The following is a 15730-nucleotide window of genomic DNA, read 5'->3' as shown; positions in this document are numbered from 1 at the left end:
TTATATAGTACCCACAGTCTTGACATATTTCGCTGATTTAGAGACTTACTGTACACAGTAAGGAAAAGGATTTAGTAACACTTTAATCTGAACAAAAACAAGCAACAGTTTTTGAGTTTGAACAAATAGGTTGTTGTGATTATATGTGTTTCTGAGAGGTTCTTTTTTTTATTTCGTACAAACATTTAAGGTATTTCAGTTCTTCCCATCCAAAATGCCACATGCACCTGCATGTCTGTAGACACACAGTCCACACATGTGTGACACTTCTATTGATGTTGAATTTAAACTAGGAAATGAATCTCTATTAGCATTGAAGTGACAGAGGTGCATTTCTGAGTGGCCATTAAACATGTGAGGGATCACCAACAATTAGCACAGCAGTGGCCTTTTAGTGACAAGGCTTCTAATTAGCGCAAGAGGTTCTTGTCTCTATGGAGAAAATGGAAAAGAGCAAAGAAATGCTATGAATGTGAATGTAAGGGTCAACAGACTTCTGAAGCTATTAAAGGGGTTCCTACTGTATGTGTAAGTCAAGTTCTCTGTTTAAGCATGGATAACATAACAAAAAACGCCCCATCAAATTGAAAATAGTTTTGGAAGAAACAGAAGTTTTCTGTTAGGCTTTGATTAGTCAGTCAACATAAACAGTTTGTTTTTCTTCCTGATCTTTCAAAGGCTAATGTCCTTCCAAAACAGTGGATGGTTGTTGGTCCTGCATGGCTATATGTAATCCTGTGATAGACTAGTGATCTGTTGTATATCCATATCTATGTCTAACTCGCCTCTTTCACCCAGTGACCAGCACAGAACTTGTTCACAATACACTGATTTTATATACTATTTATATTTATCTTCTCCACTTAATACCTGCCATCAAGCCAGAGGGAAGATGTTTAGTGAGAGAATTGCTATTGCAACGAGGTACTTCTGTTTTATGGTTTTTAACACATGCTCACCAGGAGTGCCAGTCAGTTCTGCAAGTGCTGGATGCGTTTCATAAATAATGTACAGAATTGCAACCATAGCTCAAAGGTAGACGTTTCTGTATTAAGGTGAGGACTTCCTTTATCTCCCTCTCCAGCCATTGTCTGTGAGGATTTTCTGAGAACTTCAACAAGGCACCAGTCCTTTATCCCCACAGGCCTTCACATTTTTATCAGAAGATGAGAGTTGTCATCAACTGACATCAGCTTTCTCACATTTTCATAAGCTTGCCAGAATTGCACACTACATGGCATTATTTTCAACAAGCTATGACAGATTGTGATGAAACAGTGTAAAAAAAACATGGATGTTTCACATAATGCTGTCAACTTGAGTACTAAGTACTGTAAATGTGATGAGTTGAGTCTTCTATAAGTTATTCAAGAATGCCTTGACGACATGCGGTAAACAGCTTGGACGGGCAGTCTATCACATTATGTCATACAGAGACAAACAACCATGTATTACATTTTGACGTAACATGTTAGTTTAGGAGTTTATCAGGAAAGCAGAAACTTTATTTTAGAAAAAAAAATAAAATACAGCATGCAAATTCCCCACAAAACAGCAACTTTATTTTTGAGCTAGATTTGATTTTTGCTTGGCAGCTGCAAATTCAATATGCTATTTGGTAATGGGCTCCTGACATGTGAACAGAATTTCATTGTTTATGCTAAAACGGTTCGTTTTTATGTTCTGCAAGGTAGAAAAATAATTGAAACTGTGATCAAAATGTTTTACTTTTCAATACTTATGTAATTCTGAGTTAATTATTCTCATTGTCTAGCCAACAAAGAAAAATATAAAAATGTATGTTATTCATGTCACAAAATTGTACCAAACAAGAAATTTATTGTAAATTCTGGTTGTACTTTGTTTTATTTCCTTTTCAGAATAACACTGTAGATTTTTCAGGATTCAGGGCTGAAACTAAATCACAAAACTGTTTTAATAGTGCCTTTCTAATCTCACTAAATATTTTGTACTCCTAAAATAGCCTTTCATGCCACCTAAACTTCTGCCTGACTCTTCTTTTCCATGCTGTTGTTGAACAAGCTGGATCCCATCTGAATGCAACTAAATTATCTAGCACCATCTAGAATTTAATCACTGTACTTAGCAGCATTTAAGCATCTTTTCATCATGCGATGAAAAGGACAAGCATTTGATAATGCCAATCTCTGAGCTTAGCATTATTGATTATAATTATAATATTATTATACGCTCCATGCAGACTGAGCTGTCACTGAGACTCGATGACAATGCCTATATTAGTGAAGTGTTTGCCTGTCAGTTTGTCACAGGTAGTCTGTGTAAGCGGTGACACTGTAACTCTGACTAGAGCTATTATATATTTTTCGCTAGTTTTCAACAATGCCTCATTAGTTTATTCTGGTGATTTTTTTTTTTAAGTTGTCATGGCTTCATGACACCATTCCTCTCTCTTCTAGATAGAGATACTTCTTGGGCTTATGCCCACTATCTGCTTTTCCTCTGTCTGTCATTTATAAAATCATTACAAATACCATCACAAAGATGCATATGTTGTAGAGCAGTTGTGAACAGTTGTCTCTTCGCTATTGCCATGGCTTATAGCTGAAACATGGCCGTCTGCCGCAAACACAGCAGTCACAAACATTATGAAAAGAAAGGGGAAAAGGTTTCCTCACTGACAGCTCCAGTTCTTGATGGAGAAGAAGGAGCTATCAACCTCTAAATGTAAACTGTCTGTGGAATTTTAGATAATTGTACATTTATTTAAAACAAGGGACAGTATGTACACAGCTTTAGAGTACATCCATAAGGTATCGACATTGCTTTCCTTTTTTTCAGATTTGTTTTTTTTAAATAAATGTTAGTTCTTGGTTTTCTTTTACAAAAAATATGCAAAACACTCATAAACCGTTTTCCAAATTGTCATAGTGGGTTATTTGTGTGACAAATTTTAAGGAAATAGTTTAATACAATGCATTAGACTGTAGTATAAAATGATGAAAAAGTAAAGCAGTGTGAATACTTTCTAGATTCATTAAGGCGAGGCTGAATGTGTTAATTCAGAGACAAGCACAGTTTTGTGACAGGAAACATTTAGGTCCAAATATTTTGTTGATGTGACTGTGAATTACTGTATATGAAAACTCAAAATATGTTTTGCAGAACATGGAGTATCATCCAGAGAGAGGAAATAGTCTCAAACTAAAAATCACAAAGTTAATTTTTTTACCTTAGTTTTAAGAGTGTGATTTATATGCCATGATTTGTGTTTTTTTATGTTCAGGTTTTGACTTTGGTTTTTTTTCTTTCTTTCTAATGTCACATGCTTGAGTTATATGAGTTTAACTTTAATTTGTTTGACTTATTTTCTTGAACATAAAGAAAGCTGTTTTAAATTATTATTGTCACAGGCTTACTATGTAATTTTGTTGTTAGCTCTCTGTCACGCAGTATTTCTCCCACTTGTACTTGGTTTTTATGTTATTTTTATTTAGTCTTTACTGTTGGGAATGAATAATGTAAACACTGTAATGTAAATACTGTTTTTATGCGCCAATTTTTAAATCATGTTATGTGTATACTTATTGTGTCTATGTTAAGTTTTCTGTCTGGTGCATCACTGCAACCAAATCGATCAAATGGTATAGATATTGTTGACTGATTCTGATTGATTGATTGATTTGTCATGACATAAATATATGAGACTTTACATAACCAGTGTTTTTTGCACTGTTTGAGAGCCATGACAAGAGGTATTGTTATATCCTCCTTTGATTTAAAAACGACAAGCATGCTGCAAATATAACAGAAAAACATAAGAAAAATGTCCAGGTCTGCTGGAATGCACTTTGTCAATATGAAATGTTTGTAAAACTCCATAAAATTGTATGCACTTAGAGTAAAGATTCACTTTGGTGTTGCCAGATAGCATCAGTGGCAACCATTAATCACCTCCTTCTACTGCAGCTTCACTCTCTTTCTACTGGCTCACCAAACTTCTGCACATCATATTGTCTGATTGCAGATTGTGGGTGTAGTTGAATGTGGATCTTGAGAATTGATTAAATGTTTCATTTGATTGTAGGGTTTCTGAATAAGATAGATGACCTGACAGAAACAATAGAATAGGGCAAACTGATCTCCATGACAAGCATGCTCTGTCTGTTTGTGACTGCAGAGACCCATCTGATGTGTGTATGAGCCATTAAATTAGGAGGGAATTTGATGTTTTTGTATGCTCTCGTGGAACTCTGCAGATAAACCTCCAGAGGAGAATGAGGGTTACAGGCCTGATTACCCAAGGTGCCAAACGTATCGGCAGCCCAGAGTATGTCAAGTCATACAAAGTAGCCTACAGCGATGATGGGAAGACCTGGAGAACATACAAAGTCAAGGGCAAAGATGAGGATATGGTGAGTCTCGTGTATGCCTACCTTTACCAATTGCCTCTAATTCTGTGACACATTGATGAAGATACATACTCATACACATGTTCACCCAGAGAACAGAGACTATAATATTGAAGGGCAAGGTGGAGGACATGATGAGATGGATTTCTAATTAGCTTGCACACAGGGTCCATCCTGCTCCCCTTTATCCCTATCCACTTCCAGGAGTTTAAGATTCAATTTATGTACTATTTGGGGATGAACGGCCCTCAAATAGTCTATGCAGCATTCTGTCATTCTTGACAGAAATATGTGGTTGCTGTCATCTTATTTAATTTATAAGATGTACCTTTGTTAAACTGTCCTTGAGTTCCTGTGATTAAATCTGTTTTTGCATTCTAGAATTGAGAAGAAAATACAATTCTGTACTTACTTTTTTTACTACAAGACGTATTGGGATCACATTATTCTCAGTTAGTAATTCTGGAGAAAGACTAGAAAAATTACGGGGGCTCTAATTTAAAACACATTGCTGTTTTTATGAGTGATCAGGTTCAAATGATGCAGGAAATTGTTAATTTTTTTCAGTAATTCTCGCTCGTTGACCTGGGCTGACGGCAATTTGTCCACTATGTGGTAAACACTGCAGAGTGCAGTAGATTGATTGTCACATTATAGCAAAGTGATCTGTTTCACCATTCTCTCTGCCCTCATCTGTGGGTGTTTCATCCTGTTCGACAGATTTTCAGGGGAAATGTTGACAACAACGCCCCATCAGCCAACTCTTTTACACCTCCCATTGAAGCCCAATTTGTGCGCGTTTACCCCCAAGTTTGCAGGAGGCATTGTACCTTACGCATGGAGCTGCTTGGCTGTGAGCTGACAGGTATTTGGTCTTTACTAATCAGATACATTTTTTATGTTTTGGATGCACTGATCAGAGTCTCTTGTTTTTGTAAAAAAAATTGGCCTGTGGATGCTTATTTTCATTTCACTCAAAGAACTACGTTTTCTTTAATTATTCACATCAAACTGTGTTCGTAAAAGAGTAGTTGCTGTAAAATGGTGTTAATAACATTTGCATGTGATCACAAAGTACAGTATTTTTTTTAAGTCTCTGGTGATTAGTGCTGACAAGTCTGAACATTCTGGTCAAAACCCAATTTATTTTCACATCCCTTCATTTGTGAATTTACATCATGTAAAGTTTGGAACAAACCTGTCTCTTTTTGTTCGTTTAAGGCTGTTCTGAACCACTGGGGATGAAGTCAGGCCATGTCCAAGATTATCAGGTCACGGCTTCCAGCATTTTCCGAACACTCAACATGGACATGTTCACTTGGGAACCTGGAAAAGCCCGTTTGGACAAGCAGGGCAAGGTCAATGCCTGGACAGCTGGACACAGTGACCAGTCACAGTGGCTACAGGTAAAATTTAATCTGATTTTAATCTCCTATTTCTATATGTACGCTACAGAAAAATCATTATACTGGTTTGGAAATGAACACCCTGCAGAAAGCTGATATAATATCTTATGCAAATGAATTTAGCTATACTTTTTCAGAAAAAATATGTTGCTAAAGGATGCATTCTTAGCTTAGGCTAAAGACATCCTTCCTTTGTTTTCAATTTTTTACATACAAAGTCAAGGGCAAAGATGAGGGAAAGGGGAAAGACCTAGAAATAAGTCCTTCTATCTGTTTATTTATATGTAAGCTTTTTTCAGCCTAACACCTTGGCTGAAAAAAGCCAAGGTTATCTTTGGCCATAATCCAGGTTTTCAGTCTGGATTGCAACCATTTAATCCTATTTGTTTTCATTTCAGTACATGCTTCTTGAAAAGGATAACACACAACCCTAAATGAATGCTTAGTTCTGGATTTTTTTTTCAACAATATGTGAACTTGAGGCTGAGAAAGTTCAGGTTACACATCAACTTGGAGTGCATCATTCCTAACATCCCCTCACTTATAGCCTTATGTATTTTAGTTTTCCCTGATAAAAGGTTGCTAATCCACTTTTCTTTAAGGTTGAGAAACCGCATCTCACTCCAAGCTATAGAGTTAATGGCAAAGAAGAGGTTGTCTTGTTGGGAATTAAAGATTTATTGAACTTGTTAGTGGCCATGCCAATGTGCATCCAAGACCTTAAAAATGTTCCTTATTTCTCACTTCACAAAATTAGTAAATAGGGTTCAGTTGTATGTAATTTCATCTCCCTATAAATCCAGCTGTTCGGTGCAGGTTTCACATGTTAGTTCAATAACATTAATGAAAAAACAGGACTATGTAAGCTAAGAAACACATAACACAGGTTTGGTGTAAAGAGAAAACTGGTGTTATGTTGTAGGGGATTCTTTTCTCCAGTGGAAAAGAGAAGTGGGAGTTGGTGGAGACGTAAAGCGATCTAAATACATTTCAATTGAGGATGAAAACCTGTTATACACTACAAAAGACTTCACAGCAACTCTAACAGTTTAGTTTGGAGGATATCTGTATTTTAGAATAGTCAAGCAAAAGTCCAGGCATAAATCCAGTTGATAATCTGCTGCAAGTGTTGGAAACTGATTATCACAAATGCCCTCCATCCAGTGTGAGTTAACTTGAGATATTTTATAAAGAAGAATGATCAAGGCATTGCTGTCTTTACATGTGCTAATGCGGAAGAGATATACCCCAGGTAAAAATATAAAATCACTTTTTACCATGGAATAAAAGTGATTTACCAAAAGTGATTTTACATAGCATTGACCCACAGGGCCTGAGTTGAACTGCAGGTCAAACCTTCCAGATTTTCATTTCACTACATGCATAAGCACTACTTAGCATTTTTCTGTAATATAAACTTGCAATTTATTACAGCAAAGATTGTGGCTGTAACATGACAAAAATGTGAAAAAGTTCAAGTGATACCAATATTAGTGAAGCACACCACACCTGTGCCACTCTTCACATTCTGCTGTCATAATGATTTGCCAGATATAATTGGATTTGGTTCATTCAGACATTTTGTTGCAATTATTATCATGCTTAAAGCTCTTATCAGGGGATGATGACATGCAGGGATGTATGCTCAGGGAGAAAAGCACTCAGAGAGGCCCAATCTATGCCATGGATCTTGGTTGAGCAAAATTGATTGCTGTAGGTAAAAGGAAAAACTTGCGGTCTCATATTACATGCTGTGCTGGCAGGGAAGAGGAGATGCTACACAGATGCTGTGAGAAAATCAATGGCTTCCATTTCCAAAAACTGTGTCTTTGCACACAGGCATATATGATGTCTTGGCTCTCAAAAGCAAACATAGCTAGTCATATATCACAGAGTGCCGTTTCACTTTTATAGTGATGCAACAGTTTCAGTTGAGTGGTTTGTGCATTAAAAAAACATCTTATGTGCATTTGTTACATTGCATGTTGGATATCTACTTTTAACTGGTTGCCATGGAAGATAATTAATACTCAGCACTAGTACTAAATGACTTCAAGTGTCACAGACTAATGGAATTAATCAGCCTTAATGATGAAATAAGTATTCCTATTAATCAGGAAAGTATTTCCATTATGGAGTGGAAACAGGAGGAATGTTTCCACTCCAAACACTAAAAGATATAATTTAAGTTCATTGATGGATGAAACTGGTTGAAAGTCCCTGCAAATAGGGAAAGTAAGTCGTATATCTAAACCTCTGCCAAGAAGGCTATTTGTCTTCAACAATCAGTCTGATTGAGAAGCTTACATCTGAATACGTAATACATCTGAACTGCTTTGTCTGTGTAGGTCAAAACAAAAACTGAGTCCCAGATGTTTTGGGTATCATCCAAGCTAACATTTTTGTGACATGGCTGGAGATGAAATTACTCAGAGGGGAAACTCAAAACAGAATCTTTGAAGATGTTTTCAAGAGTCAACTGAATCTGTGAAACTTAGCTGCCAAATGTTCCAGCTGCCAGAAGCAGCTGGAACATCTTAAGGCTAATTATGAGCCTTAAGATGTCCACACAGCAAAGAGAAATTTGCTGGAGATGCATCAGATCGTTACATGTTTGACATTTTCCCTCTGCTAACACAACTATACTGCATTTTTGCTTATGAAGTTTTGTATTGAACCTCAGACCTCACATAAACAAGACCATCAACTGGAGTAGAGTGATGTGTTTCCATTTTTCACATCTTTATAAAAGAGCCAAGTTTTTGAAAGACAGAGGCTTTAAATTGATGCAGGCACTTAATGTGATGTTTTGAAAGAAATTCTGAAATATCCACTTAATACTTACTATGTTTCCTCTTAAGTTTTCTCATGGATGTTGTGCTATTTATTAACTACTTTTACATTAGCGGAGATGCTCTGATCCAGCTTGTTTTGGTTCTTATTTTACTCCAGTATGTGACTTTATTCATGTTAAAAACTAAATGTGAATCAATAAAAAAAAAGAAAGAAAAGCTGTGACAGAAGCTGTGATGTCAGACGCTGAGGTGAAGGAACTGTTCCTTTGCTCTGTTCCTAAAAGGCTTTTATTTTAACATTTAGTGCTGCTGATAGTTGTGGTATTGTATAAGTTAATATGAATGACACTTTTATGCTGGAATTTGTGCCTCTGTGTCTAGTTATATTAGCAAGATTAACATTTACATCACATCAGATTGATCATAATATAACACGTTCCTTTTATCTGCAGAGCTGCAAAAAATGAACAAAGGGTTGTTGAGAGGGGGGAGGTGAGGGCATTTATGGACCACACAACTTAACAGTCTTCAAAACAGTTTTGAAGAAGAAAGAAAACAAAATAATTGTTTTCAATGTCCAGTAACTAGTGACTGCTGAAAACCCTTAGAGTTTTCTCTTCAGTTATCATCACTGTAAAAACAATCAACATATGACCAGCAAACAAATCAACGATGTCTGAAATGGGGAATGGATTGGTGGATTTAGCCCAATATGTAGTCCAAGGTGTTGACTCTGATTTGGGTCCCTGTCTAATGATTTGATAAAGTTCAAAGTTACAGAAGGTCTTCCAGTTTCCCTCTGCCAGCTGCTCCTCTTCCTTTCCTCCACTCTGCACAGATTACATGCAGATCCCTGTCTGCAGGCATAGCTCAGCATGAGCTTTCAGTTTAATGGTTACCTCTAAAGCAGGGCAGAGGGGGATGCACTTTTCCAATAATAGGTTGTGAGAATGATATGAGTACACAGAAAAGTGTGTAACACCTGTGGCAGTTCTAAACAATTGAACCTACCTGCTTCTTCTGACTCACTTGCACACATCTGATCCAAACACACGGCAACAGTATCTAGAAACCAACCAAACAAATAAAACCGCTGAGTGATGACTGCTCATCTCATGTTGGGTCAGGTAAAAAGAAAGCTGTTCATTTGAGAAATCACAGAAAATATGATCATCTTTCACAGACTCCTTAATCCACAACACTGCAGCGTCGCATATTAACTGGAATGTAAATCGTTTTGTAGGCATGGCCTTGTGAAAAAACACTGCCAGAACAAACTGCATCACATCATTTCCAACCTGTCAAAATTATTTACAGCTTGCAAAGGTTACAAAACAAGACTTGATCATAATTTCCTACTGGTGGTCCATTAGTTATCCCTTGCCTCAGAAGTTTTCACAGCCACTTATCTCCCTAAAGTGATAAATATGTGTTTTGCGTGTCTGTGGCACCCGGATAATCCCCTCATGCTTCCAATGACGACAACAGAGTTTGTGTGAAATTGTTGACTGTAACTGTGGATGGCCTGCATACATATGGTAGATTTATAACAAAATAGTAATTTCCAAGTACACATTAAAGCAAATCAGGTCGCACACAACCATTTGTTATAATTTAGCTAAACTCCTGCATTATATTGTTTGTTTGTAGATAAAGGATTTGCAGAATGTTCCTGAAAGGATATTTGTTTTAACCACATACATTTACAGACAGTTTTGCTTCTGTCACAGGCATCTCTCAACACGGAGATCATATTCTCAAAGTGACATGTAAATTTTGAATTTCCTTTGTTTTGATAAATTTGTATTTTTTAATTACCTGAGAAAAGATTGATGTTTATTGAAAGATTTTTGCAAATATTGTTGTGCCGTTAATCTGTGAGATCTGCAAGAAATCAAGATGATCTCAAAAATGTGTGTAAACATCAAGCAATATTTGCAGAATAGACATGATTAGAGAATTACAAGCGTGGAAGATTTCTCAGGAAGATGCTGGAAGAAAGAAAACGGCGGTTTACCAGGTAAAATGCACATTGGGATCAAAGGGATTCTCTGCAGGCACATTGAGGACCGAGAAGAAAGCACAGCGGGGGATTAAAAACAGAGACAGGGAAGCAAAGGGAAGAGACATGACTAAAGTGACCCATCTCTGCGATTTCAGGGAATTGTTCCACAGGCTCTTGGTCGAACCACCAAACACTAATTTATTTGCAGAGATTTTACCATATGCAGAGTAGTAGTTCATTAGTTTCTTCCCAAGAAAGACTCAAAAGGAGTACAGTCTGATGTTTATTTATTTATCGCATGTGCTATACACAGGAATGTTTCCGTATGACAGAGAATAACCAAACAGTTCATTTATTTCAATCTTTTAGTTTAAAAAAAAATTTAACTCAGGTATGACAGATTTATTGCACTCATTTTTGAAGCATTTATTTGTTAATTTTGATGATTATGACCTTCAGTTAAGGAAAACCTAAAACTCAGAAAATTTGAAAATGGATCTTATGAAATTATTTCATATTATCCATTTTGAAATAATTTTTCAATTATTAAAAAATAATAATTTTTAAATTATTATTAAAATAAGGACTGATAATTATCTACATAATTATGTAGAGGACTGATGACTTGACGGTTTTTCAGCAGTCATGTAAAAATGCCTCGAAAGCTCATTGCTAAGGAAGCTGGCTGTTTACAAAGTGCTACGTACAAACATAAGAATAAAAAGATGAGTAGAAGGAAAAAGTGAGGAAGGAAAAGGGCCTCAAGCAGAAGGGAGATTCTTAGGGCTTGCAGTGCCACTTATACTGAACATGGGCTACTACTGTTAGCCACTCCTGAACTGGAGACAATTAATGTTACTGATTTATCATCCTGAGTGACCAAGATCTTAAACTTTTGTGTGGTGATTAACTTTTTCCTTTCCACTGCTAAAACACTCCAATAGTTTTAAGAGTTTCTATGAAACTTATGAGGAGGATCTAACACAACAAACAGCACCATAACAAATGAGCAAGTTTTACAGGCAGAAGTTAGCAATTCTTAAAAGATGCTACAGCTGTATGACAGAATTGGGTTGGAGCCATTTATTTGCTGCCTTAGGCCAAATGTGTCTATGCAGTGAGTGGTCTCTGGAGACATTGAACCCCAATGAAGTGACTGCTAAGCTACTGAGAGCACTTTTGGGATTTGACCAAAAGAAAGGGGGGGGATTTTCATCACTAAAGGATTTTTTTTTTTTTTACTTTTGTTGATTCCAGGCAAGTTTGAATCATTTCTCAGATAATTTCTTAAGGAAAAGAGTCTAAAATTGTCACATCAGTGACCAGAAATTAGTATCTTGCACAGTTGTATCTTAGTTATACATTATAACATGACCAGATGTGGTGGAGTTTTCTCTTTCCACCATACTCGCCTGTTTTCCAGACAGCTATTGGAACTTATAGAGCTACAGGTTATTTTGCTGTGTTCACAGTCTGTTTCCTACTAGCAGTATTGATTCCCTTTAGCTTTGTCATCACTCTTGATAAGTATATGGTGTGTCTCACTGTGAATTATGTAGTTTGAAATTCAAAGTAGTTTGACTCAACAATGTTCAGCCAGGAATCTTTTTTTTTTCAGAATAACATGAAATCTTTTTTCTTCATCTCTCGGTTGTTGAATTTGTTGAGGATATATTGATAATACACTATTTTTTTTTCATCCAACACTGATGAGTATGTAGACAGACATTAAAGACAGTTTTACTCTTGTTGGAAAATACTACTCAGCATATTAAACACTGCATAACAGGAAGTAATCCTGCATAGGTTGCATAAAAATGTTCTGTCTGAGCTCAGTAGCACTAATTTCATTACTATTAGTGAACAACCGTTACTTGAACACATTCACTACAACCTTTGTAGTTGGCAGGAAATGGTACACAGTGATCTCCATGGTCACTGAATTGATTATCCTTAGTTATTCTTGTGATGACGCTTTGCAAATGCAATGAATAAAAAAACATATAATCCACTCATCCATTCATTCATTAATGTCTGCATTCCATGTTGAGGGGCTTCCTGTAAGACATAAGTGAAGTAGGTGGACAATAATGTTGATCATAGAAAGCAGGATTGTACTTTAATGTTTGGTTGATTCTTTGAAGATAGATCCTTAAATATTATTTATTGGAAATACTTTCCTGATAAAAATAAACATTTGTTAAGTTTTAATCCATTTGAACAACTGAGAATATACAAGAGGCAGGAATAAAAGTCATAAAACATTGCTCAATAAGGGCAACTGCATATGTTTAATTTATGAGACAAAGCTCGATAACATCAAGCTTTCTGTTGGTCTTTTTTGGCAGATATCACCATGGCAGAGCTAGTCAGCAGGCTGACAGTGACAGAATAATCGTGTAGTGTCTCTAGCTGAGGACAGTAAATACATAATATCAGATGGATGAAGAAGAATCCAAAATTAACCAACATGATAAGACTTCTACTCTGTTCCTCTTTGCTTATCCATGTTTTAAGAGTCCTCTCTCTCTTCTTATTCTCATTAATAAATATTCATGACAGCAAACACACGGTTATTTTGGCGGAGAACATTTGCTTCTTTTAGCTAGCTGCACATAAAACATTTATGTTTTAAACAAAGGTTTACTTGCAAGAAGGCAGAGGTTCAGTTAGCTCAAGAATCACTGGAAAACAGACCAGACCCAGCAATGAGTCCCGAACCAGTGAGGTATTAAAAGAGCGTAAGGGCAGAGGAGAATGCTGTTAGACAAGCTGAATTCTGCTTTACATAAAAAAGTCTGTTTGAGTTAGCAAAGAACATTAACAAAGTGTGGCTAGCAATTTAAAAAGATGAGGAAAAATACACCTGGAATCACCAGGGATCCTGCAACATTTATCCTCCCTCCATCTGAAATACATACCATGATGGATCTATTGATTCCTGTATCAGTTTAATCGTCTTCAAGGTCTTTGGTGGATGGATTCTGCTTAAATTGTTATGAGAAGAAAATGTTCATCCCAAGTGAATCACAAGTCTGTTACAGGGTTAGTAGAAAAGAATAAAAACTTTCCTTGGCATGCATGGCCTCTGATTGTGAATGGAAACAAGAAGAGCAGGAGAAATGGTTTTATTTTATCATTTGACCTTTGCATGAATCGGTTGGCAAAAGATAAATCTTCTTTTCAAGCATCTAATTGCATTAAGTGTTTAAGAGTTAAATTCAAAATATCCGTCAGATCAACATCTGTATATTCTGCTGATGTACACCAGCTCTTCTACAATTCATCTTGAACATCAGTGCCTTTTGATTCTTTACATAGATTGTTTTCTCATGTGTATCACAGGCTAGAAGCAATAATTAATAGATGTGATGCTCAATGGATTTCTGCTCGGGTTATGAGCATGTGCATAGCGTGAGATTGAGTATCAGTATTATTTAGTCATTTACATATAATTTGTAGAAATTACATTTATGCTGAGTATATGTCATGTCTCTAAGATGTGACTCGCACTATATCATTTTTCCAACATGTTCAAAAAGCATAAGGTACTCTGTCTTTGCAAGAGATTACATCCTATAGTATCAGATGCATGGAAAGATGACACTGAATCATTATTTAGTCAAAGCTACAGATACTGCAATAATGTGCTTTTTTGTTGTTGTTTTCTGTGATATTATTTTTCATCTCCAAAGTCTAAAAAGGAAGGGCAATTTTAAGGAAAAGTTTAAGGAAGTCTAATCCCTATTAACTTGGATAACATGATTATTATGTTTATTTGAAGAACAACAGTATAATAGTTCTAAAAGTCCTTGGATGAAAAAATATAATAGTTTGTAAAAGCTTCAGTAGAGTGAGTAATCGTCTTTGTCCTTCAGTCTGCAGCATACAGAAGGTATCCTCTTAAGTTCACCATTTGGTATTACTGTCACATTGTATTGATTTAGCCAAAATTATATGAAAGCCGTTTTTCAGCACACTGGACTACTTAATATTCTGGTTACATGTTTTGGTTATTTTTCATGAAGCACACATTAGAACTAATATTAATAACAAAAATAACTAATCAATTTGAAGAGTGTTTGCTGCTGAACAAAAAATGTATCCCACAGGGTTGACATCTTCACATTGTCATTAAAAAACACAACCACTTAGCTTTGTGCAGAAGTGAGAAAAAAAATATTTACCAATTTACAATGAAAAGCTATTAGGTTTTAGGTCTATCAGGTACTAGGTCCAACAGTTGTTTCATCCTCTAATGCAAAACAGTAACATGTTCAACATGCTAGATATACCAGGATTAACCAGGATATTTCACAGTTCAATGTCTGTCAGGTTGGATTTCTCACCATTCTGTGACTCTTGATAGACTCAGATGTTCAGGTAAACATCTGATGTACTGTTATTACCACACAGTTCAAGATTACAGTACTAAGCAAAAGTTTTCATACCCAATTTTTTTATACTTTTCACATTTATCCATTGCCTTGGAATCATAAACCTCAATATTTTGTAAATCTGTGTATCTTAAATTTTCCATTTCACTATTGTATACCATTTATACTGCGTCAAATGTGAAAAGTTCAAGAGTTACCAATATTTTTTGGTGTACTTTACAGTTTGTATGTCCAATATTGAATTCCTTCAGATCTCCACAATCTTCTAGTTTTGTATCATACGTAGATTAGTCACTTTATCTTTGAAAATGTGAACAGGCAGAAAAACTTTACTTTTAAGGCAAAAATTATATTTTGTCCTGCAAATTTGAGGTTTGTGCAGCGTGAACAAACATGATATTTCATAGTGATGAAAGCAGCAACAAGAGCCAACTAACTTAATCACAGCTACAAAGAAATGGTACCACCAATACAGAGCACTGAAACTGAAACAGCATCTCAGTACAATGTAATATTGTGGTAATTATATAAACAAAAGGCTTTTAGGAGAACCCCTTTGGTTTATTTTCTGAATTTATGTCAAAAATACATTAACATGTTTGTAGCTCACTTCTCTGTTTTAAATAATAAAAAAGTACAGTTTTAACAAAAAGAACTTTAACCTAATCATGTTTAATACTTTCTTTTATCTTTAAAAGGTACCTTTAATCTGATAAACAAGCTTAACTTAAACGGC

General features: G+C 35.8%; 1 protein-coding gene across 8 annotated transcripts in view; it reads left to right on the top strand.

Annotated features, from left to right (window-relative positions):
- The window catches only part of edil3a (EGF-like repeats and discoidin I-like domains 3a), a 133165-nt gene that overhangs the window by 87611 nt on the left and 29824 nt on the right, over nt 1-15730 (top strand). For all 8 annotated transcript variants that reach the window (XM_028033499.1, XM_028033496.1, XM_028033497.1 and 5 more), the window contains 3 exons: nt 4239-4394; nt 5112-5256; nt 5613-5797. In XM_028033499.1, coding sequence (XP_027889300.1) covers nt 4239-4394; nt 5112-5256; nt 5613-5797 — 486 coding nt within the window. The remainder of the gene's footprint in view (nt 1-4238; nt 4395-5111; nt 5257-5612; nt 5798-15730) is intronic.

Source organism: Xiphophorus couchianus, chromosome 12 (genome assembly GCF_001444195.1).
Source record: "Xiphophorus couchianus chromosome 12, X_couchianus-1.0, whole genome shotgun sequence".
In the NCBI taxonomy this organism is placed as follows: Eukaryota; Metazoa; Chordata; class Actinopteri; order Cyprinodontiformes; family Poeciliidae; genus Xiphophorus; species Xiphophorus couchianus.
This window is presented reverse-complemented; position numbering and strand designations above follow the sequence as displayed.